The sequence below is a fragment of the Fusarium falciforme genome, chromosome 1, assembly GCF_026873545.1.
Source record: "Fusarium falciforme chromosome 1, complete sequence".
In the NCBI taxonomy this organism is placed as follows: Eukaryota; Fungi; Ascomycota; class Sordariomycetes; order Hypocreales; family Nectriaceae; genus Fusarium; species Fusarium falciforme.
The window spans coordinates 998,393-1,025,540 of record NC_070544.1 but is presented as its reverse complement, the minus strand read 5'-3'; the positions used below and the strand labels follow the sequence as shown (position 1 = coordinate 1,025,540).

General features: G+C 54.0%; 6 protein-coding genes across 6 annotated transcripts; 3 read left to right on the top strand and 3 right to left on the bottom strand.

The window, feature by feature from the left end:
- Positions 1–832: 832 nt before the first annotated feature.
- NCS54_00024300 (Hypothetical protein) lies at positions 833–1,988 on the top strand (the record flags this gene model as incomplete). The annotated part of the gene is made up of 3 exons (XM_053145898.1): positions 833–1,616; positions 1,677–1,790; positions 1,846–1,988. The coding sequence occupies 3 exons, from the start codon at positions 833–835 to the stop codon at positions 1,986–1,988; spliced, it is 1,041 nt and encodes a 346-aa protein (XP_053001873.1).
- A 271-nt stretch (positions 1,989–2,259) lies between these two features.
- NCS54_00024200 (Hypothetical protein) lies at positions 2,260–4,511 on the bottom strand (the record flags this gene model as incomplete). The annotated part of the gene is made up of 2 exons (XM_053145897.1): positions 2,260–4,240; positions 4,303–4,511. 2 exons carry the CDS (start codon positions 4,509–4,511, stop codon positions 2,260–2,262), a joined length of 2,190 nt encoding a protein of 729 aa, XP_053001872.1.
- Positions 4,512–7,119: 2,608 nt separating this feature from the next.
- On the bottom strand, positions 7,120–9,756 carry NCS54_00024100 (Hypothetical protein; the record flags this gene model as incomplete). The annotated part of the gene is made up of 1 exon (XM_053145896.1): positions 7,120–9,756. The coding sequence occupies one exon, from the start codon at positions 9,754–9,756 to the stop codon at positions 7,120–7,122; it is 2,637 nt and encodes an 878-aa protein (XP_053001871.1).
- A 4,991-nt stretch (positions 9,757–14,747) lies between these two features.
- On the bottom strand, positions 14,748–16,185 carry NCS54_00024000 (PKS-ER domain-containing protein; the record flags this gene model as incomplete). The annotated part of the gene is made up of 3 exons (XM_053145895.1): positions 14,748–15,167; positions 15,350–15,958; positions 16,012–16,185. The coding sequence occupies 3 exons, from the start codon at positions 16,183–16,185 to the stop codon at positions 14,748–14,750; spliced, it is 1,203 nt and encodes a 400-aa protein (XP_053001870.1).
- A 3,562-nt stretch (positions 16,186–19,747) lies between these two features.
- On the top strand, positions 19,748–20,037 carry NCS54_00023900 (Hypothetical protein; the record flags this gene model as incomplete). Its single annotated transcript, XM_053145894.1, has 2 exons — positions 19,748–19,770; positions 19,833–20,037. 2 exons carry the CDS (start codon positions 19,748–19,750, stop codon positions 20,035–20,037), a joined length of 228 nt encoding a protein of 75 aa, XP_053001869.1.
- A 655-nt stretch (positions 20,038–20,692) lies between these two features.
- Positions 20,693–26,998, top strand: NCS54_00023800 (Hypothetical protein; the record flags this gene model as incomplete). The annotated part of the gene is made up of 1 exon (XM_053145893.1): positions 20,693–26,998. The coding sequence occupies one exon, from the start codon at positions 20,693–20,695 to the stop codon at positions 26,996–26,998; it is 6,306 nt and encodes a 2,101-aa protein (XP_053001868.1).
- Positions 26,999–27,148: the final 150 nt, after the last annotated feature.

Sequence of the window (27,148 nt, the reverse complement as noted above, 5' to 3'; positions counted from 1 at the left end):
AATGGCCTCTGGCAGATGATCCAGGCGTGTTCCTTGGGGTGAGGCTCACCTATTCTCATTTTTCCTTTTATACAAGGGCTTCCTATCATTTGGGGCCGTCCTATCCTTTCTTCACTGCTTGCGGTTTTGGGTGGCTGGCAAGCCATAATGTTGTTCAGCACAGTCTTTTCGGCAGCCTTGTTAACGCGCTGCTTGTTTTCTAGAGTCGTTTTCACGGACGGATGGTTTCGGCAGCTTTGCTATTTGTCACTCTCTATTATACCCGCCTCCCTCATTCAAAAGGCGATTCCTTTGTCTACTCTCGCCGTCCATCTCCCGTCCTCGCGAACCGTGCCATGCCGACTCGGAACGGCGAAATGTGGGTCATCTGATCCACTCCGTTGACTTGAACAATCATGCCCCGACGTGTCTTCCTCTTGCTTCAAGATTGATGGTAAGTCCCATTGTGGCTCGAATGAACTCACCCAACCCATTCAAACGGTATTATCGCTGTTTTCGGCCCCAATACTTACTTCCATGATGTGTTTCGGCGTTAACAAGACTCCTTCAGACCTGACGCCATCACGGCCCCACAAAACCGGGTTTGGCTGACGCCAGCATCGCGACTTACACCAAATGTTGCTGGCGTCAGCAAGAAACCATGAGTTTATCCACGAGTATGGAATTTCGGACATTAGAAATGGATTCAAGTATAAAGATTTCATGTCCTGCTCGCTTGAGAATGCCAACCAACAAAATCTCAACCACATCTCACTTGATCCCAACACATCACAATCTCATCGCAACTTGGTCTTTGATCCATATCCATATCATCTCATCCAAAGCAATCACAATGGCCCCTTACACTTCTTCCACTCCCATCAGCGAGCTCGTCGCCGACTACGCCTCCATCATCAAGGGCAAAACAATCCTCACAACAGGTGTAACCCCCAAGGGCCTCGGCGCAACCTTTGTCGAAGCCACCGCCGCCGCATCCCCAGAACTCCTCATCCTCGCCGGCCGCACCGCCTCCAAACTCCAAGAGCTCTCCGAGACCATCAGTGCAACTCATCCGGGTGTCAAGACCCGCCACTTGATCGTCGACTTGAGCTCCATGGACTCGGTGCGCAAGGCTGCTGAAGAGGTCAATGGCTGGGGCGACGTGTCTGAGATTGATGTTGTTGTCAACAATGCGGGTGTCATGGCTATTCCTTATGCTACGACGTCGGATGGCTTTGAGATGCAGTTTGCTGCTGATCACCTTGGACACTTTCTCTTGACAAACCTCATCATGGACAAGATCCTCGCCTCCAAGTCCCCACGCGTCGTCAACGTTTCTAGCAACGGTCACAGCTTCAGCCCCGTCCGCCACTACGATCCTCACTTTAGCGCAAGTCCCCCACAACGATCATCATCCAGCATGTTAGCTAACTCGAGACAGAAGGGCGAGACCTATGAGAGGTGGACGGCTTACGGACAGGCCAAGACGGCAAACATGCTCTTCTCGCTATCCCTGGCCCAGAAGCTGGGAAGCCGAGGTCTCCAGGCGTATAGCGTGCACCCTGGCCTCATCATGTCGACCAACTTGGGAAGTCACCTGGACTTTGCATCCCCTGACAAGGATCTCAAGAGTTTTCGTAAGTCTTTTTTTTTTTTTTTCTACCCATCCCAGAACGCCAATGCTAACTAGCCTCTAGTCGAAACCCATCGCTCGCGCGGCAACTCCGAAGGTTGGGAGTTCTTTGAAGCCGTCCCTGTAGAGGTCGGAGCAGCTACGCATGCCTTTGCTGCATTCGACCCCAACATCAAGGGTGAGCAAGCCTATTTTCAATAAAAAAAGGTTGGCACTGTACTAACTCTCAATAGCGAGCAACGGCGCTTACCTCCTTGAGTCCCGCGTATCTGACCCCTACGTCGACACGGTCAAGGCCTGGGCGAGGGACACCGTCGAGGCCGACAAGGCGTGGAAGCTGAGCGAGGAGCTTGTCAAGCAAAAGTTTAGCTACTAAGAGAATGCTGATAGAGGGAACTGATTTGACACACAAACTTGTCTTTCCATAGATAGATTCAGGAAAAGGAGGAGTAATTGACTATTATGATATACAACACATGCCCAGCATGAATCAATTTGACGAGATGATATTTCCAAGTCTATAACCGCTACTTTTGCCCCTGAGATATACGTGGGTATCCACCTCTAAGCCAAAACGCCATAAATCAAGACCCCTTCCCTACCCGGACCAGGAAACGTATATATACATCAACTCATCTATTCATATCTCATGCCATAGTCACTCCCCACTCCTGCATCACCGTCGGGTTCTGCACAGCCTTGCCCGTCTGTCCGCTCAGCCATGCCCGGCAAGCCTCGAGGTGAGCATACTGCTCCGTGTCCTGTCCGCCCAGGCTCTTCATCTTGACGTCGGCCACATCCAGAACACTCCGGCCCGCTGCATCCCGGGCATGAACCGAAGCGCCGTCTTCAACGAGTTGCTTCACCGCCAGCTTCCGACCGCAGCGGACAGCCACGTGTAGTGCCGTCTCGCCAGACCGATTTCGAGCGTTGATGTCGGCACCGGCTTCCACGAGCTTGTGCAAAATCTTGCCTCCGACCTTGTAATCGTCGTCCTCTGGGAGCTGGGCGGCGAAGGCCATCAGCGGAGTGTATCCGTGGATATCGTAGTGGTTCGGGTCGGCATCCGCTTCGAGGAGACCTTCCAAAAGGCTTAGACGCAGGTTATATCGCTCGGTGCAAGAATCCAGGTCCTTAGGTGCCCTGTCCTTTCTCCGTGGGCGATCGCTAGGCTCTCCCTGCTCATCCAGACCATGCTTGTGAAGGACGCTGGATTTGCTAAGTGTCGCTGCGGCGAGACAGTGCAGTCCATTGCGGCCTTCTGAATCCTCAAGATGAGACTCGAGGGAGGCTTTGCCGATAAACCCGAGCAGCCGAGCCTCTTGTGTAACAGCACTAACATGGTACGGCTCAATATCGCCATCCTCTTCAGGCACAGACGCCGGTACCGGAGGGTCGAGGTCCATCGCTTGGGTGTGAGCCCTGTTGATGCCGGGCGTGGGCTCAGCAAGCGTGGGCGTCACGTTGAAAGCGTCCCTCTTGGTGCAGTTGCTGTTATACTGACAAACCTGGAGGAAAAAGTTGCGCATGTCGGGGGAAACATCCCTAGCGAGGAGGATGTGCGAAAAGGAACGTCCATAGTGATCGCGGGCGCCAAAGTCAAAGTTCCTCTGAGCCAGACTGCGCAGCAGCTCACACAGGAACGTCTCGTTGTAGAACCAGCTGCGGTGGAGGACATGCAGGAGAGTCTGGCCAGCCGTGTTTTGTGCGTTGAGAATGTGAGGGCTCGGATTTAGCAAGAGAGCCTGGAAAAGGTAGTCATTCAATATCCATCCTCGTGCCGCCATGAGATGAAGAATTGTGTTGCCAAAGGGATCGCGATCTTCGACCTTCATACCGTCTTTACTATACTGGAGCATTCTGTGGACGCCGTTGGATACCCCGTGCACTGTCACCCAGGCCGGCTCTTGAATCTCCTCGTTGGGACGACACAAGCATGACTTCTTGATGTGCTGCTCCGTCTCTTTGAAGCATGGGGGCTGTTGTCCGAAATGCTCATCGAGGAGTAGAAAGTCGCCGGGGAGGTGATCAGGGCCGTTGGGCAGAGGAGGCGGCGAGTCGGAGTCGTTCATCCAGGTTGAATGAGAAGGCTCGTCGTCCGAGATGGGTGAAAGACTCGCTCCTCGATAATTAATGGGCGCGGTGTATCTCTTGACGAGCCTCTTGACGCTCTTGACGTATGCATCAGAGTAGTCGTTGAGCAGACGGTGCAGGGTCCCGGTGGTGCAGTCTGTGGATGCCGACATGAAACTTGTGCTTCGGAGGAATCGCTGAAAAACACCATCATTGTTCTGTTGCTGATTCGGCGCCGCCCTAGCCTGCTGAAGGGGAACAGATCTATTCGGCGTATGTTGTTGAGTAGGAAATTGATTGAAAGGAGGAACCTCGAGCGTAGGGCTGATGCCATTGTTCCTCATGAGATGCGGCGTGGGGTTCTGGTTGAGCGAGGGTATCGAGTTGTTAGGGATGCGAGCCTGCGAATTGATCGAGTTCCAGCTAGAAGTCGTGCGAGTGGGTGATAGTGCGAGCTCGTCCAGTCGTCGTCCCATATCCTCCTCGTTTCGCGGGTGCAACCATCGAGGCTGTTTGTTGAGCAACGAATTGAGCTTCTTGTTGGCGGATTCAATACTATGACGTCTCATCAGCACCTAAGTCACACAAAGCTAGGCAGGCGGGGGAGGCAAACACACCCAGGAACAGGATCGGGGGACTTGGCATGGACTACAGCCATGATCTTGTCGAGCGAGAGAGTCGTGTAGAGGTAAAGCCGCGACACCTTTCGCTGCGAAGAAGGCGTCCATAGCTGCGGTCGTCCAGTCGTGGTGTTGTTGGAGCCGCTGGGCGAGGCAGACGACACTGGGGGTCTGAGACCCGAAGGCGATGCCCCGCCAAAGTTCATCGTGTCGGCGATGGGTTACTGTACTGTAGAGGCAAGGCAGATGCTTTTTGGAGGGGGAAGTTGTTTGCTGATCAGTTGAAATAGATCAAGTTCGCAGCCTCGTGTGGATTTATGTCAAGAAGCAGACAAGGCGCCCATTATGCAGTCATCCGGGAAGCACACAAGCTTATAAGGCGGCGTCCTCATTGAATGGGGTCGAAAAAGACGGTCGCAGGGGGGAGACGGAAGCTAGGATACGCGATGGCAGTGAGTAGATAGATAAAAAAGAGACATGGCCAACACCAAAAGACCGTCTTTCCACTCTGGCCCCCAAAAACCAGGCCAGGGTGGGCATGAGATCCCAGTTATCCTCCCGGAAAGGGGTGCACACCACCATCTCAGCTGGCGGTTTGTCCGTAGGCAGAGCGGCCATGTCGCAGTGGAATGGACCGAGTTGGAGGTGGCATGCGGTGGAGGTTGAAGCTGCTGCGCCTCGTGATCGCACAGGAGGCCTACTAGGCGAGAGTCATAGCCAGCCAATGCTCGTGTGAGACAAGATGCTGCACAACTGGATAATGATGCAGCCATTAGGAACTTGGTGGAAGCAAGAAATGCCGTGTGCCGGACGCTTTGACTGGATTGATCAAGATTGATCTGATTTATCTCGCCTTACTCTTATTACTGTCTCGCTGCAGGTTTGACAGCGGCTATTCCAGCCCACAGCTGTAACCGCCCAGCTACTGCACCATCACGATTCAATCACACTCTAGTCAACACTTTTCTGTCCAAAACTACTCAATCAAAGACTCGATCCCTTTTTCATTCAACTACCCTCAATCACATCATCAACCAACTTCTCCAGCCCAGGAGGGAGCTCACATCGCTTGTCCGGCACACAGGTGGGAATGCAAACCGAGGCGCAGAGGGCTGTGCAAGATGTGGCTGATCACCAGCCAGGCACAACATGGGGCTGTGCCCACAAGGCACAGAACTAGGCTGGATTTTCAACATTGTGATCTGAACCAAACCATCTGCTGCCTCTTTTCTCTTACGCGAGCCCTGGGCTATTGTCTCAATAGTTCACAAAAGGTCCGTCGGACAACAGACAGGTTTCTCCCTACCAACGGTCTCAATGCGAGATCCCTCTCAGCCCCGCACTCTCAGACGAGGGACAGTCGCGGGGTTACAGTGAACCTCTTGGTTCTAGACTCGGATTCTCAGTAGACATAAAGCCAGATTAGAACATCCAAAGCCTAGTTGCCATACTAGTCAGATCTCTGGTTTCCAATAAATCATCCAGTGCCTACCTCAGCCTGCCTATTCCGGCATCTTCAGTCTTGAGTTGTGAACGCCAAACCCACATGCACGTCATTGGCCCTTGCATCTACAATCAGCCACTTTCCCGTGAAACACTCCGCCAACGTCCTCGTGCTCCCTCGACCGTTGTGCAATCCAGATTGTACTCGGTGGCAACAAAGAACAGCGCCAACTAAATCATCAATTAAGAAGGTGAAATCTATAAGGCGGTGTGAACCGTTGCGATTCTGGAACATCTCATCTCAGGGCTGAGGAAAAGCACAACGCCATCGACGGCACCACGTGACGACCAAGACATGACCCGGAGGAGGTACGTACCTCCGAGATTATGTCATTGTCCGAATGCCGGCCTTGCCCTTGCATCCCGTCCGTGTGCCGCTGGACTTCCACGACATCGGATCGGGGAACGGAGAGGCGAAACATTTCAGCTGATTTCCACATGTGCATCCCTAGTGCCACTGCTGTTTCTCTTTTGTTTGTGATTAGTCTGCCAATCAAAGGTTGCTCTTCCGAGCTTTCCGGTTATTGTCCCCTGCAGCTTTCAAGCCTGCCAACCTTGATCCCCAACCTCTCACGTCGAAACATATACCATCACCAGAAACTTCAACTCAATCTGTGTAATAACACAACATCTCTCTCCTCTTCTCTTCACCGACAATTGGCCCTCACCGCAACAAAAGCCACATACCCCATCGTAAGACGCCCCTAATCTTCCAGAACCCCCTTCCCGCATTCCAGTCTCTCTCAACGGCCTCTCCCCTTTTTTTACTTTCGTTTCTTTGACTTCCCGAGAACTTTCCAACAGCCCGGATCAAACGGTCCCCAGTCATCACACACCCCTTCGTTCTAGCGTGTTTCAAAAAATTACAAGGCCTTCTATCCCGTATTGAGCAGTGTTTCCTTTATCCACCCGCCCACTTGGGAAATGAAAGAGGAAATAGAGTTTAGGACCAGGACGAAATCCCACCTTGGGTTCCATAGCAGCCACAAGGAACCATGGAACAAAAAGCCACTGGATCTAATTCAACGTCTTTTGACAGCTTGACGTGAATGCAACCCCAGGTAGAAAAGCGAATGCAACGTTCTGGGACAGTCAGGGAAAGCATCAAGGTCACATGAAAACACATCGAAGCTAGACAGATATGAAATTGGTATCTCTCAACAGGTAAGAAAAATACACAGTATTAACCAGAACTCGTAACCATTCTACACTATGGGCAGGGCCAAAGTCGTCTAATTCATACTATGTACATAGTGAAGCGTATTATGTTTGTAAGAATTAACAGCCAAGGAAAGTTTTTCCGAGATGCATTTACAGAAGGACGGCAAAGACACCGATGGCAGCGACGGCCATAGAGACACCAGCACGGCCAGCACCCGCGGTGACGGGGGTGATAGGAGCCTCACCAGTCTCGGTGGGCTGGCTGTAGGGGAGAGTGGCAGAGGGCTGGCCCTTGGAAGGCTCCTCGGGGCAGTTCTCACCACCAGGGCAGACGGGCTTGGAAGGCTCCTCGTGCTCAGGCTTGGAAGGAGTCTCGTAGCCGGGCTTGGCGGGCTGCTCGGGCTTGGAGGGAGTCTCGGGAGTCTCAGGGGTCTCGGGAGTCTCGGGTGTCTCATAGCCGGGCTTGGAAGGCTGCTCGTAGCCGGGCTTCTCACCACCGGGAACAATGACAGTGGTGTAAGAAGGAACCTCAGCAGTGCCAGTGGGGTAGCAGGTGGTGGTGACCTTGCCGGGGTAGCAGTCCTCATCATCACCAACACACTTGGTGATAGTGTAGGTCTGGGTCCTGTAGAGGGTGGTGGCACCCTTGGGAGGAGAGTAGACGGTGGGCTTCGCGGGGTGCTCCTCGGTCACGGGGCAAACGGTGGTAGAGACAGGGACAGTCTCAGTAGTGACATAAGGACCGTTGGGGCCGTTGGGGCAGTCAGTGACGTAGGCGGGGCACTTGGTGATGGTGTAGACCTTAGTGCTGTAGATGGTCTTGGTGGTGTACTTCTCAGGGGGAGAGTAAGCAGTGGGCTTGGCAGGGTGCTCCTCAGTGATGGGGCAGACGGTGGTAGAGACGGGGTAGGTCTTGGTGGTGGTGTAAGGACCGTTGGGACCGTTGGGGCAGTCAGTGACATAGGCAGGGCACTTGGTAAGAGTGTAAACCTTGGTGCTGTAGATGGTCTTGGTGGTGTACTGCTCCTCGACGGGGCAGACAGTGGTGGAAACAGCAATAGTCTCAGTGGTGGTGTAAGGACCGTGAGGACCGTTGGGGCAGTCAGTGACGTAGGGAGGGCACTTGGTGTAGGTGTGAGTCTGAGTGGTGTAGATGGTCTTCGTGGTGTAAGGAGACTCATAGGGGGTAGTCTGGGCCTTGGTGGGCTTGGACTCAGTCTCAGTGGTGCAAGTGGTGGTGTGGCCCTTGCCAGTCTCGGTGGTCTTGCCAGTCTCAGTTCCAGTGGGCTCAGTAGCAGTGCCAGTAGGCTCGGTACCGGTCTCAGTGGAAGCGGTGCCAGTGGGCTCAGTAGCAGTGCCAGTAGGCTCGGTACCGGTCTCAGTAGAGGCGGTCTCGGTGCCAGTAGGCTCAGTAGCAGTCTCAGTGCCGGTAGAGGCAGTCTCAGTGCCAGTAGGCTCAGTAGCGGTCTCGGTACCGGTGGAAGCGGTCTCAGTGCCGGTGGACTCGGTAGCAGTCTCAGTGCCGGTAGAGGCGGTCTCAGTGCCAGTAGGCTCAGTAGCAGTCTCGGTACCAGTGGAAGCGGTCTCGGTGCCAGTAGGCTCAGTAGCAGTCTCGGTACCAGTGGTCTGAGTGCCGGTCTCGGTGGAGGCAGTCTCAGTGCCAGTAGGCTCAGTAGCGGTCTCGGTACCGGTGGAAGCGGTCTCAGTGCCGGTGGGCTCGGTAGCAGTCTCAGTACCAGTGGTCTGGGTGCCGGTCTCGGTGGAGGCAGTCTCAGTGCCAGTAGGCTCAGTAGCGGTCTCGGTACCGGTGGAAGCGGTCTCAGTGCCGGTGGGCTCGGTAGCAGTCTCAGTGCCGGTAGAGGCGGTCTCAGTACCGGTAGGCTCGGTAGCGGTCTCGGTGCCAGAGGTCTGAGTGCCAGTCTCAGTGGAAGCGGTGCCAGTGGGCTCAGTGGCAGTCTCAGTGCCGGTAGAGGCAGTCTCAGTACCAGTAGTCTCAGTGGCGGTCTCGGTGCCGGAGCTCTGAGAAGCAGTCTCGGTGGTGGAGACGGACTCGCTCACGGAGGCAGTGGCGGAGGTGGTAGCGGACTGAGTGGGAGCGGTGGTGGTCTTGGAGGTGCGGCAGTCGCAAGCGTAGACAGCATCAACCTGGCTATCGCAAGCACCATTCAGGACGGAGAGGTTGGCACCGGGCTGCTCAAGGGTGGCGCAGAACTCAGCGGCGGAGTCACCAAGACCAACAACAGCGACGACACACTTGTCCTCGTAGTCGCAGTCGCAGTCCTCAGTGGCGGTGCTGGTAGGGGCAGACTCGGTGGTGGAGGCAGAACCAGTGACGGAGCCGGTGGTGGAAGCAGTCTCGGTGGTGGAAGCAGAGCCGGAGGCAGTCTCAGTGGAAGCAGAGGCAGTCTCAGAAGTGGAGGCGGAGGCGGTCTCGGAGGTGGAAGCGGAAGCAGTCTCGGAGGTGGAAGCGGAGGCAGTCTCAGAAGTAGACTGGCTCACGGATACGGTGCTAGAGGCAGTCTCGGAGGCGGAGGTGGTGCTGGCAGTCTCCTGGGGCACGCAGTCGCAGGCGTTGATGGCATCTTGTCGGTTGTTGCAAACATCATCAACAGGGGAGAGGTCGCAGCTGGGGAACTCGATCGAAGCGCAGAACTCGGCGCGGTTGGCGAGGTTCTTGACGCGAAGGTAGCAGGCATCGGTGAAATCGCAGATGCAGTCCTCGGGGTTGGGTTGGAGGTGGGCGGTAACCACGGAGGCGGCCGCAGCCAGAATGTACACGCTCTTCATGTTTATAAACGACAATGCAGGATATGTATTAACGAATGGCTGCGGAATGTACTCGCAAGAGTCACTTATAATCCGCCAAGAACTGGTTGAAGAGGGATATCGAGAAAGAAAGGTAAAGAAACCCGTTCAAGCAGGTTGGATATGGCTGCTTAAATGTACAACGGGATGGGACGAGACGACCTCCGCTTGGATATCCCCTGCGTCCTCCCTGTCTGCCTCTTGATCCGCTGCTGCTCATCCACTCTGCAGCCCTCTCGGGCGTGCGTTGTCGGGCGTGGGCCATGATGCCTGGGGGTGTCCAAGATGCAGCGCCTGGGAGAACGTTAGCCTGGTGCGCTATCGATCGAGCCAGCCACGCCCAGAGAGATGGCTCTAAACCGCAACGGGACAATAGGAGAGCTGTAAATAAACCGGTCGGTGCCGTGAGGCCGGGCAGGACCGCCCATCGCAACGGTAGGTTAGGTTGTTGTTGTTGGCTGTTGGTGCTGTGGTGTTGGAAGAAGTGAAAGGAAGCGCTGGTGGGTCGAGTGAAAAAAGGACGCAGCCACTTGGCGCATGCTCGTTTAGCTTCCCACCCCCGAAAACCCCTGGCCCCCTGACTAGTCGATTAGCCCGCTTACCTATTCGGGCAGTAAGCGGGATCAGCTAGCGGGGTTACTGGCCGCCTAGCAGCCGCCCAGCGAGACCAGCGCAGCGTGGCACCCACCGAGGCTGCAGCGGGCTTGCTGGGATTACCAGTCACTAGAGCGTGAATAGTCTCGCTCTCGCCTACGGTGCACCTCAATATTCCGCTACTGCTACTGTTATCCATGCGAGCGAGATCAAGCATCTGTCGTCAACAGCCAGGAAAGTCGATCTTGACTGGCGAGCTGGTTCTCGACGGGGCGCTCTAGCAGGTTGTCCGTTGCCGCACCAAGTCCAGCCCGTCGCTGTGCTTGCTCCATACGGGCATCGGCAACTCTTGATCAGGTCCCACCTCAGCTGGGCTGCTGCGCTGTGGAGTTTTCCCAAGGTTATCTCTCTCCTCTGTGCTCTGTGCGAGTTCATCCTTGCTCAGTCGCCAGGGCCAGAGCCAATCTACTCCGGACTGCCCTGCCCTGTGGGCGGATGGTCGGCAATCCCAGCGTGTTGCTGGGGGTTCTTCTGCCTTCTGGCGCACAATGACAACAGATGCGGACGCTCCAATGTGCATCTCAATCTCCGGTTTACGGTCCCGACGTATTCCCCATCAGAGAATCTTCTCTGACCCGTATCTTTGATTATCTTTTTGTTCTAGGCTCATATTGCTTGCGTAGGGCTCTGTTTATTTTTAGAGATGCCCTCTCTTCGGAGGTTTTTCTGGCGGTTTGGTTTGCATCTTGATGGAGATTCGGGAGATTAAACAAGGACGGCAAATAAGTGGACAAGATGCCTCTTCGAGAGACATCTACAGAGCAAAGAGTTCCCGAAGCGTAAACTCACATGGCGATGGAGACGTTTTTTCTCGGATCTCCCGGCTTGCCGTTCTTGAAACAGACAATGATCGTCGTCTGCATCTTGAATGAATCACATCTACATCGGTCGTCGTCGATGTCCGAGAGTCTTTGACATCGTCAGCTAGTGTCTAGTGCCTCTCGTTTCCTTGATTTACAATGGAGACGTCAAAGAGGATGAGATCTGCCTCACGTCAACCTTGACGCCTCCAAGAGATGCTTCACGCCGCCAACGACGTCTGTGACGTACGGGGGTCCAGTGTTGAGGGTCGTTGATGGGACTCTTTGAGCCTTGTCTTTGTTACATCCATTCGCCCTGTTTTCTCCTCGTACCCGCATCTTGAGGATGTTTAAGGTTCACACTCCTTTGGCCGTTGGTCGTCTGTCATCCTTACGAAGCATATTGATATTGCTCATTGGTTCAACATCTCGTGTTTTCCCAACGGCATTCCACTTCGGTACCTGCATCAAGCATGTGGTCATGTCTTCAACCCGACTCACCTTGGACACGGCCATTGGGCGACCTTCTGCAAACCCGCATTCACCTCGTAAAGCGTAATTAAAGCGCCGTGTCTCGCCCTCTTTTGCTCTGGCCAATCCCAGGCTCAGGCTTCTTCGGGTTCCTGCGTCGCTGGGCTGACACACGATTGGCATGGCTTGCGGAGAACGCCTCAACAACGGGGACACGAAAAAAGGGGACCGCCAAATGATAATGCCCGATTGAAAATGCAGAGCGTCATCATAAGAGGGGAATATTTCTTGGTGCGTGAATACGTGTGCGCCTAAGCCAAGAGAAGAGGGCTCAACGGCAGAAAGAAGGGGGGGAAATTAACACAGGGGTGCACATGAGAAGTCAATCGCCACGAAAATAAACGGCAGCTGATGGGCCCGAGAAAATGGTCAAACGAGCGTGGCTTGCGCTACAGAGAAAAGGAAGCCCAGCGCCATTCGCCTTGCAATTTTGGAACAATCGCGCTGTGGCGTCTTCTAAAGGCTTGGGCGTTGTCTTGCTCCATCCACTTGGGCTGAGCCAATCCTTTCTTCTCCCCCACTGGCTGTGCAAGAGTCATCACCTCATGGGCGGGCTCCATCCTCAACGGCTCCAGCGCCTGCGTCCGGGAGATGAACCACGGATGCTGCCTGTCCGCCTTTTTACGGGAGACGGGTCTTTCTGTATGTCTTCAGGGGTAAAAGGGGTTTATCGGGTTTGACAGAGGCTAGTGATTGAACTCTGTTGATGTCTACCAGCTACCCGGGAGACAGACAATAACAACATCACGACTGTCAATTGTTGTGCTGTCAGCCAAGCAAAGTAAACTTTCTTAAAAGACATCGGATATGATCCTCCCGCTCCTCTATAATGCCGCATTCTACAGGGCACCCTCGTTGACAACCAACATCTTTTCCTCAGATAAAATAAAATGCAACTGTCACGTTGTATCTCTCCCCCGCCTGCTCCCAGTCCGAAACGTGTGAACTAACCTTCGATGCCTCCACAGCCTTCGGAGTTTTGCCCAGGCTGTGTCTTTTCGACCTCCGATCCTTCGTAAACATGTGCTCTAATTGGTTGTATACGGTCCTCTTCTCCATTCTGCTGCTGTTATCCCTGCTCCTGATCACTGCCTTTCTCGTTCTTTGCCGAGAGGATCGCAAAATGCTAGGGCACAGAGACTCCAATGCCCTGGCTCGCCAGGCTCGTGCCGGCTGTGCCTCGTTCCTCAAACAAGCTAACAGAAGGGGGGAGGGAATGACAGCGACCTGAAGGTAACATCCCGCTTGTCGTGTTGCTGTCAGGTCCCCTCAGCCTCCAAAAACGCCCATTCACCACAGCCACCAACGCACGTCGAATTGCCGTGTTACCCTCGACCGATTCGTTCTCTCCCATTATCCTCAACTGAAATTGATTCAGCGAACCCCAAGCCACTCCCACTTGGTCTCTCCTCTCCCGCTCCGAGACAAGACATTGATTGAGAACGGATCACTGCATCCAAGACACGGCATGGCCCAGCTCGCGCATGGGGGACAATCCTTGCCCTGTCCCGTCATGGGGCCGGCCCTATTGACTCACTAATCTGTAATTTATTTATTTTATCAATTCTTTTTATTCTTTCTGACCACTTTTTTGTTTCTTGCTCTTCTCTGCCTTCTGCCAATGTCATCTCTTCCACCGTAGACGGTCTTGTTAGCGCATCTCGAACGTCGATAGTTCCATGCAGGCTTATCACTCTTCATCCGCGCCGGGCCATGTTTGCCGCCCGTCTCTGGGCTTTCCCTCTCCTGGAGACTCGTATGTCTTTGATTACCCAACTGGACGACAGACGCGTCCGTCGTCTACTCCATTTTACTGAGGTCAACGACGTCCGAGTGTTTGCAGGCCATGATATCATCTAGTTGTAAACTATTGGGCTTCTACTGCCAATGCTTTGCCAGCACCGACCATACAGGCCTGGCATCCTCTCGGCCCAAAGAAGCACCGCTCTTTGCATCGCCCTCCTCTTTCCCCTTGTAAGATGTATGCACTCAAAAGCCCACAATCCAGGGCTGAGAGCAGTGGCAGACGGCCGCTCCCAGCCAACATCAGCCCATGATTGTCATCGCCGACCATCAAAGGCAAAGCAAGATCTGTGCCTGGACGCTTTCGCCGGGGTTCTTGCCACAACTGGAGCCGGACCTGGAGCTTTCTCGCCGGCGCGTCTTCTCCCCTGTCGCTTCTCTGTTGATCCCCCTGGCCCATCGCCAGCTTCACCCCTGTTGCCTGCCTGCCCGCTGACTTGCTCGCCGATGGTCCCCGTCCGCTTAATCATCTCTCCCCTCACGGTCAGGTCCTCTGCCGGGTTGTGGGACAGCTGGCAAATCTCTGTTTCCTCCTCTCCCCCCATGTTGGCCCAGGCCCGGCTTGGGCCGAGCTGAAGACAAGGATTGGCTCCCCGACGAGCTGAGCTATTGATCTTGGTTTTGATAGTTCTCAAGGCTACTGTTTTGGGTGCGCTTGCCTCTAGCTACAATCTCCTCTTCCTTTCCCAGCCATTTCCTTGGGTTAATGCACACCCGAAATGCTGGTAGCCGCACTACTTTTGGAAAGCGGAAATGATGCCATCAGCTTAACGTTAGAGTTTTCGTAAAGGAGTTGATGGTGGGAGAGTGACAGCCTGTCTTTGTCATGGACTTGTTGATGTGGGTGGTGATGTCAACAATAAAGAAGCTCTCTAGTCCATGATAACCCGAGAGCTGCTATCCCACCTGTTGGTGGCACTACGGTTCAACAATGCCAGGTCTTGTCCTGTAAAAGCGTGTGTATCTTTCCTTTATCTATTAACTATCATTGCCGATCTAGGAGTCCTCCAATTGCGCCCAGGAAATCCTCTGGTGGTCTATGCTATTGTTACATGCAAGTGTGTTGGCCCTGGACTGAGCAACACTGTCGTTGGTTTCTCGACACCACCCAGGAAGCGAGCCGAGAATGAAACAAAAAGAGTAAAACGCCACCCAACGCCTAGCTATCCCGTCTTTCAAGCAAGTTTATTCTTCATCCTTGGTCTTGTCGTCATCCTTCTCGGACTTCTCTTCAGGCTTCTCTTCTGGTTCTTCGGTCTTCTCTGCCTCGGCTTCCTTCTCGGGCTCCTGGACCTCAGTCTCCTTGGCGTCGTCAAAATGGTTGACGAGCACGTAGCGGAATCGGGGCTTGCCAGCTTCCATGTCGACAATGGCCTGGTTGGCGTCGGACATGGGGCGCTTCTCGACCCACGGGATGATGTGCTTGTCGGCGGCGAGCTGGAAGAGCTCCTCAATCTCCTTGGGGCTGCCGATCAGAGATCCGGCCAGCCTGCGTCGTGCGGGTACGAGCGCCCACGCACTCACGGGGATGGGCTCTTCCGGAATGCCCACCTGCACAAGTGTGCCGTCGAGGCCGAGCATGTCAAAGTACTCTTGCAGGGGCATCTGCGACAAGATCATGTTAGCCATGCGGTTCTGGATGCACAGAAGAGATTGGGTCGTGATAATGGGTTGCGGCAAGCTCGGCATGTGCAGTGTAAGCAATGCTGTTGGTCATTGCTATGCTGCACGCCTTGACGCAGGTCCTCATGCATGGTGAATCACAGGAACTGGAAATGACAACGTACCTTTGGTGATGAGACAGTGCAGATGATGAGGTCGAGGGTTCCAGCGTGCTTCTGAGACCAGTTCTCATCCTCGGCAGTTGCGATATACTCATCAGCCCCCAGTGCCAAGGCCTCTTCCCTCTTGTCTGATCGTCGAGAGATACCGATGACCTTGTCCGCGCCCATGGCCTTGGCGATGAGAACTGCAAAGTGACCGAGACCACCGACACCGACAACACCGACCCTCTTTCCGGGACCGGCGCCAAAGACCTTCAGCGGGGAGTAAACAGTGACACCGCCGCAAAGCATCGGCGCCGCATGCTCCGGGAGCAGACCGTCAGGGATCTTGATGACAAAGTGCGAGGGACTTCGGTGGTAGAGGGCATATCCTCCGTAGGCCTTGCCTCCATTTCGGTATGAAGTGTTGTATGTCAGGTGCATATCATGGCAGTAGTTCTCGAGGTGAGTCTCGCAGGCCTGGCAAGGTCCATCGCGGGATCGGCACGAGTCCGTCTGGGCGCCGACACCGACCAGGTCGCCGACCTTGATGTTTCCCTCCGCCTCGGATCCGACTCGAACTGCGACACCGACGATTTCGTGGCCGACGACGCAGGGGAAGTCGGTTGGGCCCTGTTGATGGTAAGTATGTGAGGTGTATCAGGAAGTCCCTGAGGGAAACGTACCCAGCCAGCTCGGAGGGTGTGGATGTCTGAGCCGCAGATGCCCGAGTGGGTGATTCTGATATCGACATCTGACTCCTCCCAAGGCTTAGGCTCGTACTCCTTCCAGACCATGTGGCCTTCAGCTGCTCTTGGGTCTTCACCCATCCAGCCTTCAAACTTGTAATCGGTCGCCATCTTGATGCTTCTCAGGGGGGATCGTTTTATGGAAGCTGTGTGCAGTGTAGTTGCTGTGAGTGTGTCCAGTCTTGGTTGTTGATGTCGGGTTGTCTGGTTCTTCCATCTCTTTCGTCTTGGGCATCATGTCTCCTTTATATATCTCCTTTCCCAGCATCCCCAGGATCCTCCGTCTCTATTTCCAGTCCATTCGGCAGACCACTGACTCCTGGAACCGCATCGACTCCCCTTGCCCGTATCACAACGCAACCGCCCAACCGGCAGCGGACCGGCCTCCCGATCATGATACTGCCAAAACATGGCAACTCCACTGGTCGATATGGCCCCTTCACCTTTGCTCACCTCACACCACACCATGTGGGACCAGAGGCCCGGCAGAGCCTCCGTTTGCTGGCTCCCACCCCGTCGGCCGGGATGATCCACCGCGGTAAGGAGCTTCTAGGTGAGGGTAACGTCACCCACCGATAGGACGTCTCGGTGAGCTCGTGGGGGTTCGATGGGTTATCGGCCGGTTGTCATTCGGTCGACGTTGATTGTGGACCAGGGGTCAGATAGGGTTTCCAGTCTTTCTAGAAGGTGGCTTGCGGCCGTTGGAATGCTGAGGCTCAATTGCCGGTGCCATGTCGCCGAAGGTTTGAGGCTTCTGTAGTTTCCGCTTGAGGCCCTGCCATGACTCGTAGACGTCTTAGGGGACAATTCTCGACAGCATTGATTCTCCATCGTCAACATCAGACTACGATAATCGAGACCGAGATAGTAATCCATGAGTTGCATGCCGTGCCAGCTCATGGGCAGTTTTGGGAAACCCATGTCTCGGTAACTGTCCGATAGTTTTGTCCCATACGGAGAGGCCCCCGTTCCAAACGTTCCTGCGGTGATCCGCTTCTCTCGGCTTGAGGTGAGACGGTGCCGAAGCCATTCGCAGACCGGGTCTTTGGGCCGTGGAGTCGAGAACGGGCCGCGGTGAGGCATCAAGAGCCCAGGCATGGGGGGCTTTGAGCGACACCGCCCTGGACCTCACCTTTGGAGTGAGTCGATGGGCAGGTATATGAGTCGGTGAATCCCGTGATTCTCGGGCAAGTAATCTTCTTTCACCGACGACCTTCTCGGCGCTTCCGCATGAGAAGAAAAGGATGATCTGCAGCCAGCCCTATCTAGGGTGAGAAGGGGAGGCGAATGTCAGTAAGACCTCTCCCTTGTTCGACAACGTGGTTTGAGGTTCCAGAATAGGAGGAACTGCGCGTTTACCGGGACCGGATTCGTCGGGCCTCACAGGCCACCGCCCCTTGACGATGGAGCATGAAGTTGACCCACGAAGATAAGCATTGTCGCGTGATTCTGAATTTTGCGTGCTTGAGTGTAGGGTAAGCGTTTAAGATGGAGGAGGTTGAATTTTCTGGAGGCAATTGGATCGGTCACATTGTTATAGACTAGAAGCAAGATCTAGCGTCTACTAGACTCACGGTAAACCATCTCTCCTTGGTCAATTGAGGTATCTATCTGTGTATTGTTGCGTTCTCATCCACTGCGATAATATCATCCACCCCACACATTGGGTACTGCTCAATCAAGTGCCATAGACGATAGTAGTATTGAAATTGTAACAAGAACAGGCCAACTCGGGCCGCCAGCAAATCACATACTCCCAACCAGGCCCGTGAAGAGAGGTCCGTGTGAGGTATGGGCATCTAGGTGAAGCCGGGAACCGAGAAGCAGGGACCACGGCCTCAAGGATCACTCACCGATCAAACAGAAAAGAGGTCGACGGCGCAGTCTCCCGGTTCTTTTTCGTCGTATAGAAGAGGAAGTTGGGAGGTCGGATCAAGCCGGAATACAGCCCGGTGTAGAGCTTTGGCGTTGATGTCGTTGGAGTTGGTGAAGTTGAGGCCATGGGCAAGCATCGTGACATCACGTGATACACATGAAGGGGGAGAGATGGTGGCATGTTTGGGGTTTGTTGGTTCTTTTGATGGGCAGACAGTCATGGAACCGAAAACTTCCCTGTCAGCGCCCAACTTGTCCCTGGAATTTTCAGCCTCCCTCACAGCAAACTTTTCACAACAAAACGTGCAGACTGTCCTCTTCTGTGATGGTTGCACACTACAAGTTGGCTGCCTCACGAGCTGAGCTGCGCGGCTGACAACCTGCCCTCCTCCCTCGTGCTTAGTTAGGTACTGCACATACTTGGTTGGTCTGAAATCTCAGCCGAAACTTTAGAAAAAAGCCTTTACTGTTTATTTCTACTTTTTCTCGCCTCATTTTTGAGGGAGGGAGATTGATCGTCCCTCATGTGTGTGACGTGCCTTCATGGTGACCGTCATGAAGTTGTGGCTGTTATCACGGCTGTGGAGATGGCCTGAGACAAGACCATCTTACACGGCCACACTTTTCATTTCACTCTTTCAACTCTTCTTCCCTGATTCTTGAGGCCTTCACCTGAAGTATTTACCACTAGACATGCAAGTATCGTCTTGATTCAAGGAACTAGATTGGTTGCACGAGCCACAATTAATTGTTCCCTTGCTTCCTGTCGTGATCGCCACCCTTGGCATCGTGGCACAGAAGGGTACCCGGCAAAGGCATGCGGGGGGGACTTTGGAACCGGGTAGCAAAGAGAGGCCAAGCCAAAGTCCAAAAAACCCTCGGCCGAGTATCCGTAAAACAAACAAGCATCGCCTCGATCAAGGGGTTCGAGTTCGCTCGTTAAATTAGCCTGATCGATCAAGGCCAGGGCGGACCGCAGCCACCATCACCGTTGAATCTCGAAAAAGGCGCAGATTGGCTCCAAATGGCGACAACGGCCCTCGGTAGGCCCGTCATCGTCTCCACGATCGTGTGCAAGCAATTGCGCTTTCACGATGAGTCAGGTCTTGGTCGTCTTGGCTTTTGATGAGAGTGGTTTGTTCCTGCAGGGGATCTCCCCTTTGCTCATCCTCAATTGCGCTCGATACTCGATTCGCATCCGCGATCTTGAGGTTTCTCTAGTTTCCAAGCTATCCCGCGGCCGCAGTTCTAGCTTCGCCTCCGCCAAATGTCCACGACGGTGGACCAGCGAACATCACCGTCGTGGTCCATCACAGGTTTCAGACCACAGATGGGGGCGCCCCCAAAGATCCCGATCCCGCAGTTGGCAGCGGCCTCAATTCAACGGTGGCTGTCTTCCCACTCTCTGATCTACCCAAAGTCCCATTGGTCTGGGGCCTTCGTTGCCTACCTCGACTGTGTGCGATGCTGGGGGCCATGAGTTGTTTCGCGCAGCGCGCATTGTCTGAAGCTTGATGTGCACCATTGTGTGTTTTTCCAGTTTCCAGTTTGCTGTAGTCTCGTCTGCGAATCTGGCATGCTGAAATGATGTTTTAGAAGCTATTTAAATGCTTGACCTCCCATGTTTGAAGCCATCTTGATTTTCGCTATCATCAGTTACATCTGCCTCTACACTCAAGATACCCATCACAGCCAACCATCGCCAACCTAAGCAACACTGGTTTAAGCAAAGACGGACCAACACCAACAACTCGCAAACCAACTGTCCAATAATCACAAACCAACAACAAGAACAAAAATGTCTTCACCTGCCAGCGCCCAGTAGGAAGCCTTTCCATCACTTCTCACGATGAGTTGGCCGCTAACCATGACCGTTTTCACAGGTTCAGCAGCTCCAGTGGCTCGGGTTCCGTTTACACAGGCGGCCAGGCCACATCCACTAACAGCACCATGCTCAGCCAGTGGGCCGCCACACCAGACCGATCTGAGCGCTTCTGGGCCACAGGAGAGAGGACGAGGAGGAGCGCGATGGAGAAGGCTGATACGATTGTGGCTTTCGACAGAGCCTTTACCGGAACGAGATCCTAGAGAGAGGATCTGATTGTGGCTGCGAATTATCTACCCATGGAAGCACGGCGTTTTGGTGTTGCGATTGGTTGGGACCTCATTTGAGGCATTGTACCACAGACGGTAACGATGGGTTGGCATCATTTACCTCGGCATTTTCTCTCAATTGCTTAAAGTATACGGAGAACCTGAATTGCAGATGAATTCTACAAAGTCATCAGACGAGCTGCAGCGCTACCAAGTGCCATTGTGATCCTCATGTACTCCGCAAGCTGGGTATTGGTTGGTTCAGCTGTGGCTGGCCCTGTGAGACGTGAAACGTGAGCAAACAGCTCAGCTCCTCGACCTGACCGCGTCCTCGACTTTTCCATCTTACATTACTCGTTCTTTGAAATTCTCCATCGAAATTTGTCCTCATTGCATCGTTTTCAAGAGAATCTATCATCAACCCTTTGACTGGTAGGTATGATTAGCTGATTGCTGTTCTTGATAGCCTCCATCGCAGACCCTGCCCCGCACGGGCCCTGGCTGTTGCCTGCCAATCTTCTTGGCAGCTGGAGCTGAACAGAACGTCCGGTATTCATTTCCGGCCGTTCATTTTGAAGCATTCGTTGTGCTGTCTTTACTTTGACCGACAGTATCTGGCAGACTAGACTGAGCTTCCTACACATCCGGCATGGCTTCTCACGACGCTCCATCGTCGAGCGACGACAACGACGTCGTGGTTGTTGGCCGTGATGATGTCAGTAACTACAATCCCGACAACATCCTTCCAGAATCTGAAGACACCATTGCCAAGATCAGACAGTGGCTGCGGCCTACCGAGTACAGCCTCGATGGCAGCGAGTATCGCAAGCATCTCGCCTCCCACCTCGCAAACACTGGGGAGTGGTTGCCACGCCTAGACAGATATAAAACCTGGCACGACAGTCCAGATCATGGCCTCTTGTGGATTAGGGGTGTTCCGGGTTCTGGCAAGTCTGTGATTGCTGCCACGTTGGCACACAGACTTTCCCAGGAAGATGTCCCGGTGCTCTACTTCTTCTTTCGTCAGATCATTGATGCCAGTCACCGGCCTATCAATCTGCTCAGAGACTGGCTCGACCAAATTCTCCTCTACAGCCCTCCCTTGCAAGCAACCCTCAAGGAATATATCGACACTGATCGATCTCTGGACAGTGTTTCTATGGATGAGCTATGGCGCCATCTTCGTATGGCCCTGGCTTCGATACCACTGACCTATTGTGTCGTCGACGCACTGGACGAGATGGACCAGTACAACGACGGCTTTGTCCGTTCTCTGGCCGATCTTGGCCATTGGCGCCCATCCAGTGTCAAGGTACTCATGACGAGTCGACCGGTTGTGAGTGTTGAGACCCCCATGAGGGGCATCGGCTGCATTGATATTCGGATGGAGGAGGATCTCATTGATATCGACATCGCGACCTATGTCAGGCATTGCCTGGATGGCACTTCCATCTCGGAGGATGACCGACAACGAATCAAGCAGGCTGTTCCAGGCCGAGCAAATGGGCTGTTTCTCTACGCAAAGCTGGCCATGAAGGCGTTCCTGGAACCAAACGTCGACGTCTCCACCGCTCTGGAGATGCTACCACTCGACATGGAGGCCATGTATGTTAATCTTCTCCAAGAACACGCCAGGCGGTCTGGCATCTCCGAAACAACCCAGGTGCTCATTTTGCGATGGGTGACACACTCAACCCGCCCCCTTAGACTTCTGGAGCTTGCCGACATGCTCAAGTATGTGCTGGGCGGACAATCGACCTCCCTCAAAGATAACAAGGACCTTGTTCGGGCTGCCTGTGGGCCCTTGTTGGAGATTCTCCCCGATGAGACCGTCAGCGTTGTTCATCACTCCCTGACCGAGTTTCTGACGGGGACCAAGAGACCAGTGCACTCTGCTTATCCTGTTTTGGACCCGATCTCATCCCACAGCCAACTTGCCGAGGTCTGCCTCAAGTATCTCCAATCTGGATGCTTGCAATGCACAAGTCCAGATTCGAAACGCTTCAATCAAAACCTCATGAACTTGAACTTCCCCTTCACAGAATATGCCATCGATAATTGGAACGTTCATGTCGCCAGATCTGAATGGAATGGTCTTCCCGGAAACCTGATATCTCAGCAGCTGGAGTCTTTCTTATCTGATGACTCTACAAAGAACACGTGGTTGAGGATGTATCTACAAGAATCTCATGGGTTAATCGATGACGAGTACCTCAGCTCATTCTCAGATCTCCATGTTGCTGCGATATGTGGCCTTGACTCCTATATCACGACTCTGATCGACCAGAACAATCAGGCAAAAATTGACCAGGAGGACCTGCAGGAGCGAACGCCGTTGTGGTGGGCTGCTGACCGAGGACATGCCGGAGCCGTTCGAGTCTTGTTACAAGCTGGGGCAGCACCTAACCAACCTGACCTAGGGGGTCAGAAGCCACTTCACAAAGCTGCCATGTTCGACCGTTTCGAGGTGGTCCAATTGCTTCTCGAGGAAGGAGTTGATCCATTGACAAAAAAGGGCCGGGACTACACATCTTCTGGAATGAAGTCACATTCTCGCCTTCTGACACCCGTGGAAATTGCCTGTTCTCATGGCCATCTGCGGAGCGTGGAAGCATTTCTCCCTTTCATCGATGCAGATACAAAGCAACTTGCTCTGTCCTGGGCAGCAGGAGGTGCCCAATCTCATATCCTCAAGCGACTTCTCCAGGAGCCTGGTATTGACCCCAATGCCAGGCATTTGGACGAAACGCCCCTGTCAGCTGCAGCCGCAATGGGAAATGTAGATGCGATGGAGGTTCTTATTGATGCTGGTGCTGATGCTTCGATCACATCCAAGGCTCACGCTTGGGATGAGCCTATGATCGGTCACGTGGAGTTGTGGTGGACGCCGCTGGCCAGCTTTTGCCGCAGACAAAATCATGTTCCAGCTCTGCGGTTTTATCAACGCCATGGTCACTATCAGCCTGGAAAAAATGCCCCCAAGACCAACAGAACGGATGACTTTCGGCGAGGTCTGTCACTCCTGGTCAGAGCTGGAGCCGACGTGAACGAGAGAGACTCATTTGGACGTACTGGCATTCACGTTACCAGCGATCCTGAGGTAGTCAGGATCCTACTCGACGCTGGTGCCGATCCAAATGCGGAAACTCGACTGGGTGAAACCGTCCTTCATTCTTTACCGAGAGGAGCCGACGAGAATTATCTAAAACTTCTGGTTGAGGATGGAGGTGCTGACATCAACAAAAGAGAATTTCGAATGGGGCAGACACCCCTGATGTCTGCTATTGTACGAGACTTGGATATTGCTGTCCGCATTCTCGATTACGGCCCAGACCTCAATGCCGTCGATAATGCAGGAAACGGGCCTCTTCACTATGCTGTATCCCAGTATAGCAAACCGTTATTTGATGAGCCCTTTGTTGAAAACGAGGAGTCGAAAAAGAGCAGAAGGCTACATATCTTGTTGTCGGCGCTGCTGGAGGCTGGTGCCGACCCAAGCTTGGCCAACGAAGAAGGACAGACACCCTTGCATATGTTTGACGTGAGGTCCCTGTTACACTGTCCAGAGTTGATCAAACTCCTGGTCAAGTTTGGCGCGAGCACCGAGGATCGAGACTCCATGGGCTACACTCCGCTGTTTCGCCAGATAGGCAGAGCACAGGACCTCCTGGAACAACACCGACTCATCAAGGTCTTTAGGAAAGCCTCTGCGCGCCTCCACGCCCGCGATAACAGGGGCCGTACCCTCCTCCATGAGGTTATTCGATACGGTGACAAGCTCAACCGTGGGAAATGCAGCCTCACCTCGGCGTTTCAAGAACTTATTGATGCGGGAGTATCACCCTTTATAGTGGATTTCCAAGGCAACACGCTGTGCCATGAACTGGTCAAGGGCCCGAACCCCAGCTACGCCTCGGATTTTCTCGCTGCATTCTGGCCACTTTTTGAAAAGCTTGGGCTGGACACTGACCAACCCGACTTTGAGGGGAGAACTCCCTTGCATCTTGCATGCATGCTGAACTTCCCTGATGACCCTGGAGACCGGGGCGAACATGTGGCCCGGTGTGCTGAATGGTTCCTGGACCACTCATCCAACCCCAATGCCGAAGACAAGCAAGGGGTGCGGCCTATCCACCTCGCTGCCTCTACGTCAGACTATGCTGTTGATCAGTTGATAAGGGCTGGGGCGGACCCCTTTGCCTCGACTAACCAAGGTCTCAATGCTTTGTCAATTGCCTCACGCTGTAGATTGAGTAATACGCTCGGTTTGGTGCTGGAGCGCATGAAGGATTTGGATCCTCAAGCCATGCTGAAGGCGGTAAACGCAAAGGACATAAGCCAACTCACGCCTCTTCACTACGCGAGTCGCTCTGGACGAATTGAATCGGTCTCGTTGCTGCTCGAGGCAGGGGCCGATGTCAACCCAACGTTCGATGCATCATTGCTGTCAGAGCATGCGGAGCCTTGGTACCCCCCAGTGCTTCAGTGTGTCTTCTTCAAGCAAGAGAACGCCCTTTGGAGACAAGACGACACGCTGAGAGTTTCTGGAGGCTATTCGAATCCGTTATCCATCAGGAGTCGATTCGACAATGACGACCGTGACAGGCCAGCTTCTGTGGCTTTTACGATTGAAGACACCAATCGCCCACGACAGAGAGAGCCCTCCCGGCACCCTCCTTCGAAGGTATTTGATGCAGACCTTTCTATCGTACGGTATGATGAAATCGTCAAGACCTTGCTGTCGGCGGGCGCAAAAATGTACGACAACAGCCACTGGGATCACTCGGCGTTGTACAGTGCCATGCGATTTGCGGCACGCGAATGGGACGACTACGTCGTCAACCTTCTCTGGACTTACCATGAAGAAATTGAGGGACCAGAACTGCCGGAGCCCATCAAAGTCGCCGTCACCATGAGTAGGGCTCGGCGTCAGATGGACACGAAACTACTCGGCGAGGCAATCTTGCCATGCTCCAAGGAGGTGACGTGGGAGACGATTGAGGAACTGCTCAGTGACCGCGAATACTCGCTGATTCTCAAACTCCGCGAGGCTGGTGCTGATTTCCTGTCGGCCAGCTCCTCTGGACAATCCATTCTACAGGAATTTGTTAAACTTGGATTTGCCCAGCTGGTCGACGGTTGCTGCTCATCAGAGGAGGCATTGCGGTTCGACGATCCCGAGTGGCGTCAAGAACAAGAGGGCCATCCTTCGGCTGATCCATTCGAACCCTTGGCTATCACGGCGTGTCTGCGTGCCGCTCCCAACATGGATGTGCTGCAGGTCTTGGTTGAGAAGAAGGGCGTCGACATCAATGCGCCCAGCACCATTGACCGCACCGGAATGCGTGCGCTTCATGCTGTTGCTGAGGGTGGTTCCTGGTGGCAAGTTGCCCAGGCAATGCCATACCTGGTGTCCAAGGGGGCCGACCTGGAAGCCCGCGACTACAAAGGCAACACACCGCTCCACTGTGCCCTTGCAAAGTACAATCGGTTCCATGTAGTTGCGGCAAAGACTCTGATTGAACTCGGCGCCGATGTCAACGCGGTCGATTCGGCGGGCGAAGGGTGCCTTGAGAAAGCAGCCCATAGCCAAGAGCTTGTTCGTCTCTTGGTCAACCATGGTGTGGAAGTCAGCCCGGCCGCCATCTCCTCTGCAGCTAGGAACAAGGACCTGGGTGTTATGAAGGCACTTCTATCTTCCAAAAAGACGCCCGCCCTCGTCAAGTGCTGGAACTTGGGCTTGAACGATGTAAGAGGATTGGATCCTAGCTCGCCCGAGGCTCGGATAGCTCGCCAGGGACATCCCTTGTATGTCGCGGGTACGATACTGCCATCGAGAAGGACTTCTGAAGACGACGACGTCGGTGAAATGCGTGCTAGGAAGATGATGGAAGCGCTCCTGGAGGCAGGCGTAAGCCCTTACGACACACTCCTGATCCAGAGTGATTTCAGAGACGGGTCCAGCAGGCCCTCGTTACCGATGACTGTGGCGAATAGGAGATGGAGAAGGGAGGATAAAGAGTCTGAGAAGATACCATTCCTCGAGGACAGCGAAGATGGGCTTGCGCCGGCTCTCTTGGCCGATAGACTGGTTTTCCACCAGCTACTGGCAGATCATAGCATCTACGAGCCTATTCTCAAGCTGCCAGGACTTGACCTGGAGCGTCGAAACGCATCTGGCCAAACCCCCTTGTTGGCAGCTTGTCGGGGAGGGGCAGCTGCGTCACCCCTCTATTACAAGCCAGTTCTGAAGGATCTGTTGGATAGAGGAGCGGACCCAACTGTCCTAGATGGCTACGGCCGGAACTGCCTGCATCATTGTCTTAACCGCCACTCAGCCATAGTGGTAATGAAGCAGCTGCAAGAGCTCGGCGACGCTGTCCCGGCGCTCGTCAACCAACCCGACACTTACGGTTACCACCCAATGCATTATCGCTTGGCGGCGCTCGCGCAAGGAGTCCTCGGACCGCAAACTGACGAATGGCTGGACTACCTCATCGCGCAGGGGATGGACGTAACAGCTACAGATGGTGATGGGAACGGCGCTCTTCATTTTCTCGCTTCTAGTTTGTCGCCTTCTTCAAGCCAACTGGACGCTGGTCGGCGCCTCTTCAAAAGATTTGTGGAGTTTGGGCTGGATGTAAATGCTCGCAACAAGGCAGGGCAAACACCAGTGTTTTTCCTCCATTCTAGAGGCGTTGTCTTCGGGCAAGAGAGTGACGTGCTGGAGATGCTGGACGAGATGGGAGTTGACTGGCTGGTGAGGGACGACAAGGGGAAAACGGTGCTGCACGGGGTAGCAGTAGAATGTGATCGCTTCTTCAAGGGCATTATGGACAGGGGTGTTGATCCGCTACTGGAGGATGCTGATGGGCGGACCAGTCTGGATCTGGCAACGGCGTACGGTAACGTTGGAGTGATGCGCCTGTTTGACAAGAAGAACGAAGGGGATTGAAATGTAGTTGTGGAAGAGAGGGGTTAATCTCTTGCTTGTTTGGCGGATGCAGCTCTGGTGATAGGTGTGAGTACTGGCTGGTCTTGGAGATAAATGGACAGACTATAACTCACATATAGGTTCCCAGAGGTTTGGTGGCATTTTGAGAGC